The 8,324-nt window shown below is 41.7% G+C and overlaps 1 protein-coding gene across 1 annotated transcript; it reads left to right on the top strand.

Annotated features, from left to right (window-relative positions):
• On the top strand, positions 1-7,471 carry grk7b (G protein-coupled receptor kinase 7b). The gene is made up of 4 exons (XM_035941721.2): positions 1-707; positions 1,124-1,561; positions 2,773-3,044; positions 4,498-7,471. The coding sequence occupies exons 1-4, from the start codon at positions 93-95 to the stop codon at positions 4,823-4,825; spliced, it is 1,653 nt and encodes a 550-aa protein (XP_035797614.1). The 5' UTR covers positions 1-92; the 3' UTR covers positions 4,826-7,471.
• Positions 7,472-8,324: the final 853 nt, after the last annotated feature.

The raw sequence follows: 8,324 nt of genomic DNA, 5'->3' as shown, positions 1-8,324 counted from the left end.
GGAGCTGCAGGTGCTCTCGGTGCTCCGTCGTGCCTGGAACCTCCAGATGGGTGAACTGTAATGTTTTCTCAGTTCATCAGCTGGCTGCCAGGATGCCACGGGACACATCCACCACGGATGACCTGGTGCACAACTTGGTGGCCAACACGGCCTACCTGAAGGCTCAACAGATTGATCGTAACAAGCTGAGAAAAGAGAGAGTGTCCCTGACGCTGCCCAGACCAGATAAGTCCTCTGTTCTCCAGGCTGCAGTGGGGAAGAAGTACGAGTCGCTGTGTGAGCAGCAGCCTATTGGGAGGAAGTTGTTCCAGCAGTTCCTCCTGGCTTCTAACCCACAGTACATAGCTGCTGCTGAGTTCCTGGAGGAGCTGAATGCCTGGAGATTTGCTGAGAATGAAACCATACAAATGGCCAAACAGAGGGTCCTTGCTAAGTTCTTTCGACCTGAGTCCAAGTTCTTCCTCTCATACCTTACAGGAGAGTATGCTAAGATGTGCAGAGATTTAACAGAGAAGAACTTGGATGAGGTGGTGATGGAGGAGATGAGGGAAGCCACAAGGGACTTCCTGAGGGGAAAACCTTTCTTGGAGTACCAGAAGAGTCCCTTTTTCTCCAGGTTTCTGCAGTGGAAGGAGTACGAGAAGCAGAACATCTCTGACAAATACTTCTATGAGTTCAGGACCTTAGGAAAAGGTGGCTTTGGTGAAGTAGGTACCAAAAACCTGGGCTTGTCAAAGTGTATGTCTCAGATTGCTTGATGGAATCTCAACATTTATTTAAAGCTGGATTTTGTCAAGTTTTAAGCAAATGAAAAGTTTGATTTATGAGCAACTAAATGCACCCTTGCTCGTTTTAATGCACTCAGGGATTTTGGTGTTTCTATCTGACATGGAAAACTTTAACTTGATGATGCTACAGTTTGTGAAAGACGTTAGTGAGTCAGATTGTCCTCCTAACTTGTTTTAGCTCTTTCAACTATCCTGAAATTGTCACGTGGCCACAGTGGCCCTTGTTCAGTAACACTTACATAGCTTTTGCTTAGAAGTCTATTCAGGGTGGAACTTATACAACCAATAAATAAAACTGTTGATTACTTCTAAAGTAATGTTACTCTGTCTGGCAGGTGTGTGCGGTGCAAGTGAAGCACACGGGCCAGATGTACGCATGCAAGAAGCTAGATAAGAGGCGTTTGAAGAAGAAAAGTGGTGAGAGGCTGGCCCTTGTGGAGAAGCAGATCCTGGAGAAGGTCAGCAGCCTCTTCATTGTGAACCTGGCTTACGCTTACGACAACAAAACCCACCTGTGCCTGGTCATGGACCTGATGACTGGAGGAGACCTTAAGTTTCATATCTACTCATTGGGGGTGAGAGGTATTCGCTTGGATCGTGTTGTTTACTACACGGCCCAGATCACCACCGGCATCCTCCACCTGCACTCCATGGACATCGTGTACCGAGATATGAAGCCTGAGAATGTGTTGTTGGACGGTAAAGGACAATGCCGGTTGTCAGACCTTGGGCTGGCTGTGGAGCTGTCAAGGGGCAAGACGATCTGCCAGAAGGTTAGTAGAGTGACCTGACCCAGATTAACTTACACTCTCACTGTCAGACATTCGTACAACACATTGTTGTTTTTTGATTTGTGCTACAGTGCAAAATTCTACACATACTTGAAAAAATTGAATTAACATCCTCATAGGCCTGCATTCCATTACTGTCAATACTACTTTGTTTGTTTTGTGTGTCATGCACAGAAATCCTTCCTGACACGAACGCTGTTTTCTCTTTCTAATACCACCCACCACCCCAAGTAGCTTACCAGGAATAGATACGATGACTCTTAGTCCTCTCTGTCAGTAAATACAAGGGTGCATAACCCTTTGTAACCGAAATTAATCTTATTAAAAAGGGCCTGACCTCATTTCAGCTTAGACGTAGCAATAGGCAGAAGACTGACCGGAGCCTGTTAGCATTACCTGGTTAATCTTTGCTTTACTAATACTAGATATGGCTTCCACATGTCTGTCCAAGAGGATGAGTCATGGGATTTACAGCCAGCCTCCACTCAGCAGAGATGCCGAGATACAGCAGAGTCTCTGATGGAGGGACCTTAAAGCAGCATCGTCTGCTCTAACAGTGTCTTATTGTTTGGCATGTCACATTGCACTCATGCGTCTCTATTTTTGTCTCCACGCTGCATTATTTAATTTTCTTTTCCATCATGTGGAAGCTGGTTGAGATTGCCTGTCACAGATAAGGGAAATTAAGTGAAGCTGAAGTATTTATTCGAGCAGATTATCATGTCTGATCTGTGTGAAGGGAGAACCTTATGATGGTTTCACGGCAAAATAAAAGTCCTGTTTGTTCATTTTAATCCTTTTTAAAGCTCAGCGTAGGTGAGTCATGGGCATGTCTGAGTCACAAGCATACACAGAGTATGTTAACATGGGTTCTACATATCTGCTTGATGATACAATTTATACCTTGATTATGGACCGAAGAGGTAAAATTATCCATTAATTCAAATAGAAAAAGCAAAGATTAGAAGAAAGTCTGACTAGATTCTGCATTAATAACTGAAAAAGGGGAAGCAATGACCATTTACCTTCTTAACTTTAACATTTCATTTCTATAACATTTATTATTTTTATGTCTAATTCTTTTTATGCCATTAATCTGCAAGGGCACGTTGAAATAAAGTATCTAAAATAGTTTTATAAAAGGTTTTTGTCATTCATCCATCTTTCTTTTTCCTCTGTCCTCTGTGTTTCAGGCTGGTACGACCGGCTACATGGCCCCTGAGGTCCTAAGACAGGAGTACTACCGAACCTCTGTGGACTGGTGGGCTCTGGGCTGCAGCATTTACGAGATGGTTGCGGCCCGTTTGCCTTTTAAAGACTTCAGGGAAAAGGTGCAGAATGAGGAGGTAACTCGACGCACTCTGGAGGACGAGTGCAAGTACGACCACAAGCTCTTCGATTTTCCCACCAAAGACATCATCAGCCGCTTTCTCAAGAAGAGGGTTCAGCATCGCCTTGGGTGCCGGTGAGAATTTAAGTTTGTCTCATTAAAATATACGGTTATTCTTGGTGTGACACAGCCTACAGAGAAACAGGTGGCCCAAGACACCGTAAAGGGATCTTCAGATAAATTTAAATAATACAAAACAAATCAGTTTATTAATCCCACTAGAAGCAATTTGTTTGGGTCATTAGATGAATCAAAGAGCAGCAGAGATGGAAAACATATTGTAGTTCTGCTCCAAAAATAGGTTTTGGTCTATTTTATTGTGAAATGCTGGCAAATTTCATTTAGTTAAGCATCTAAAAATCCTGAAATATAACAATGTGGAAATGACAAGTTGAGCTGCTCACAAAATATGGCAATGCTTCATTTTAAAGAACAAAAAGCTTTGTTTTTAAGCCCAGGCAGCAATATTCAAAGGTTAGACGGGAACCCAATGCAGCACTACATCCTCACCAACACAAGGGGGTGCCACATTTATTAGAAATGCATTTATGTCAAAGGGAATGTTCTTGGAATTTCTTTAGTCTGGTTATTTTCTTTACATCATAAAGAGGCGTTCAGTGGAAGTATAGTTGATGACCTCTTTGACACCTTTTAAGAGTCATCTTAAGCCACACTTACATTGAGAGAGAGCTGTGCTGGGTTTTATTTATGGATGCACAATGCTATCTACACCATTACCTGTATCAGCCCAAATGCCAAATAAAACAGCCAAATTAAATTATGGCATTGACCCAAAGTCTCTATGGGCAAACAACTGCAAGGCTAAACATTTAGTTTTGCTTGAAAGTCTTACATAAAATAAGTATGGCATGTTTACGTAAGTTTAAATATTTTCTTGCAAAGTTACTGTGAGCACTTTTCAATCAACATGGTCTAGGTCTGCATCTGTCAGTGGGCTGCCTTTACAGTAGAGAATTGATGTTGCATCGGCAACTGGCTGAAATGTGTTTAAAAATATTGGATATCTGCACAAATCCAATATTGTGTGTCCCTGATTTTACTATGAGGTCACCAATACTATTATAAAAAATAAAGATATTAAGATGGAAATTGTGCTGCCTCAGCAGGTGCAACAAATAAATGAATTGAGATAACAGAGGAGTGACTGAGGGTGAAATTTCACTGATACCGTGTTTTCTTTTATTTCTATCCTTTATGGTTTTGCACTGATGTTATTTTTCTCATTTCCCATTCCCTTTTTCAAAGCAACTCTCTCTGGAAAACTACTATTATTATTCTGTTAAATTAACCAGACATACAGGAAATATCAGTACTTTCCAGGTTTGCAATTATTTTTACAGTTTTTTTTTTTTTTTTTTTTTTTTTTTAAACTATACTTTACTTTGTATAACCTGTATGAGCATTTTCCATGAATGTACTTTAGTCAAAGTAGCTGTTAATGCCCCTTATTAACACTGTTATGGTCCAGTTTATTTCCTCATAATCCAACATTCTCTGCGTCCATCAGAGGTGATGACCCACGAAGCCACGTGTTTTTCAAGTGTATTAACATCCACCGTCTGGAGGCCGGACTGGTGGATCCCCCCTGGGTGCCAAAGCCCAACGTGGTCTACGCCAAAGACACGGACGAGTTCAGGGACACGTCTGAACTCAAGGACATCCAGCTCGACGCCAAGGATGCGAAATTCTTCAGAGAGTTCAGCACAGGCGCAGTGCCCATCCGGTGGCAGAAGGAGATCATCGACAGCGGAATGTTTGATGAACTGAACAACGTCGAGCCGGACGCAGAAAACCATGAGAACACGTGGAAATCCAAGATGTGCATCATCTTGTAGAGAAGGACCGTTTATTGATTACCTGAAAATGCACAAAAGTCCTTAAATTCAATTCATTTTAGACATGTCAAGTGCCTGATCAGAACTAAGCACCTCAGAAATTATTTTTTTTTTGGAACAACAACTTGCCTTTTTCCTTAACCGCAGTGTATTTCCCTACTAAGGAAGAATTAGCAGAAGTCTGGGGAGATATGACAACATTTATTCGCAGTATTATGCTGCAACAGCCAAACATAATGGGACATTTGTCGCAGCAGTAAAACAAAACCACAGTATTTACACCCGGACGGAAACACATGCTGACATTGTTGCTGCTTTACACTTTGCCCTCTATTCCTGGTGAGACAGCAGATCCCAGAGCTTTCATAGTTTCCATTACATCACTCGGCCATTTTGGCAGCCAAGTGTTTACATGTGTTTGTAAACACTCTGCATAATGGTTATGTATCGGTGACCGGCAGCAGTGTTATCATCAGCATTTTGCAGTATTGTGCCACATTTCTAATAACGACGAAGTGTCATTCAAACACCATAAAGGCCTTTTGCTCTCATGCAGCCTCAGACTGATATCAACTAGCAGACGTTCACCACTGAGTGCCGCCAGACTCCCGTGAAGTGTGTTCGGCCTCCCGCAGCCTCCTCATCATCCTCATTATCCTGACTGTGCTGCTCCGGTATTTACAAGCACTGGATGACTCGTTCGCTCTTTTTAACAAGGGATGCAGGGAGACAAATTGTCGTACATGCATAGTTTTTTCCCCTTAAAAAACATGTTAACATAGAATTTTTGGCATTAACAAGCCAATGCTAATCCCCTTTATTACCCCCCAAATCACCACTTAGTTTACAAGCCATACACAAACTAATGGCGAGCTGGTTACTGCTTAGTGCACAGCAACAAAACACAACATAGGCTGTTTATGAAAAGCTGTTTTAGATTTCACACGGGGATCCATAGTTTCTCTACTGCATGACTAAAGATTGAGGGTGCAGTTGTTGCTAATCAACATTGTTTTACTTTAGATTTTTAACCCTCTAATATGAAGATGGCTGTGATTACAGACTGCAGGTCTTGCTTGAGGAATTTTTGCGATTTCAGGTACTTTTATGACTTTATTTGGTAGCAGCTGGAGAGATAAAATGGGAGGAGACAGATCTGGTTTGACATGCAACGTGGGGCCAAGGCTGAACTCAGAACAGGGATGTTGCAATTACACATTCTGTACATCATACTTTTCGACTACCAGGATGCTCTGGTGTGTTATTTCTAAATTAACTGACTGAGTTACTTGTGTTTCACTTCTAAATAACTCACAAAAAGCTGCATCATGTGTATCAATCAGTGCCAAATAGATATTGTAATGCAGCTATTAATGTATAAATGTGTTTTTATGATGATTGCTTAGCATTTTCTTATTTTTTTTTTACCAATGTATTCAATTTTACATAAAATAAGCTGACGAAGGATACATTATGAAGTCCAAAGGGAAAAAAAAATTGAAGAAAGAGAACAATGATAATGTGCAATGAGGACATTAAAGAAAATCCCTGCAGCAGGTTCCATATAGTTTAGCTGGAATTCCCAGGTTTTAAATAACTGGGCTGTTTGAGTGCCAGCCCTTACAAATTGGTATCTTTTCAATAATCCAATGTAATAAAATGTTTTTGGTGGATGACGGGCACTTGGTCCATCTCTTACTCAAACACATAATATTATTTCTGTCTCAGATATTTCAGTGCCTCTGCAGCTTACAGCATGACTAAAGACAATGAACTACAGTAGCAGTGTTTGTCATGTCCTCTGTATAATCTTAAACTGTACTGCACTGGCATAATCACAGATTGAACTTGATTTAGCAAGTCTTCAGATATCTCCCTTTTCTTCATCATCAATCATAACAGACAACTCCTCCCCCAGAACCCCTGAACAGCAGCAAAACATAGACTGCATAGACTGACAGACATGTTTTCAGCTGTTTGAAATAACAATTTTTCGTAACTTGTGCAATATCTAATGCCTTATCAACAACTAACAGAAGAAGTCTTGTCTGAGACATCGTGTTGCTCAATTATTTGTTCAAATACCATGGCTGTGTTGTTAGAAAATAAGGCTTTGTCCACCAGTGCTACTTACCTCACTGTCTAAAAGCAGCATTCAGCAGTCGAGGCAGGAAATCAGGACTGTTAATAATAATATGGGTGAAAGCAGATGTCAGCTGTGACCTTTCCTTGACTCAACACACTAATCAGAGGGCCTTGATTGTATTAAATGTAACAAGGTTTTAGTAGAAAATGTTATTATGCCATATGTGACTTATTTTGGCTTGCAAGGTTTCCGTATCCTGGTTTTGTGTGATTTTTTTTTTTTTTGGGGACTTTTCACTACTTCTGCTTCTTTTATTAAACATGACAACTTTTTTTTTTACCAGATGTGATGACAGAAGATAAAAACTAATTTCCACAGGCTCGAGTGAAATAAAGTAATTTCTTCTGTTGCATTGCTGATGATTCTGCTAACAAGGGAGCCTTCAGAGCGATGACATTTAAAGTTACAGGTTAATAGTTACTTTGATTACCCTCCTGTTGCTCATCTCAAGGCACCGATATTATCTGTCATCATCTTCCCAAACAGCAGCGGTCCATCTGAAAAGCAGGGAGGTGCTTGTGTCTTTAAACCATAACTGCACTACTTTCCTAATTAGATCATAACGCCGCCTCAGTATCTGATTCAGTGTTTCATCCATCACTCAGCGAACCTCTCCAAAACCTCAGACACGTTTAGGGACGCATAAACATGTGTTGTGCTAATTCCTGCGAGGGGCTGACCTTACAGGGCTGAGAAGTGGTTCCGTTCACGCTTGACTGTCATGAGATTAGAGGGTGGTTCAGATGGAAATCCAAGACGCAACCTGATCATCATCGGCTGTGGAGGCCGAGCGGGGAGTCCACTGTGGACGACGTGACGACAAGACAAGCTCAGGCAGAAGGTCTCCAGGAACATGTTTTTACCAGGCGCGTACAAGCCGCTGCCAGGGTTCAGTTCCCCACGGCCCGACGCTGCAACGCTGCAACAATTCCACCACACACAAACACACACGTACTGCACGCATTGCAACACATTTGCGCTCATGCATGCAGATGCACGTGCATTTATGCATCTCTGCTCTTGCTTGTGTTGTGCAGGAAAAGATGCACACAAACCCCCGTGGGTGTACACTCTCTGACGCACACATACACACACAATCTTATTACCTCTGTAGAAGCAAGCATGGGGTTTTAGAGATCAAAGCAGGACAGGGTGTAATTTGGAATCTGCGTTTGTTACATGCCCATGCTCTGGATTCACATCAAAGGCATGTGCCACACTTCAGTTCTGCCCTGGCATCCTAGGGATGGTATCACACCACTGATATTACTGCTTTTCCCTTCTTTGGCTGCGCGTGTACATCTAAATTTGTGCATATATGCACATACGTGTATGTTTCAGAAGGCGCAAACA

This window comes from Amphiprion ocellaris, chromosome 7, assembly GCF_022539595.1.
Source record: "Amphiprion ocellaris isolate individual 3 ecotype Okinawa chromosome 7, ASM2253959v1, whole genome shotgun sequence".
NCBI classification, from domain to species: domain Eukaryota; kingdom Metazoa; phylum Chordata; class Actinopteri; family Pomacentridae; genus Amphiprion; species Amphiprion ocellaris.
Note: the sequence above shows the minus strand (reverse complement) of the source record. Positions and strands in the feature narration are given on the sequence as shown.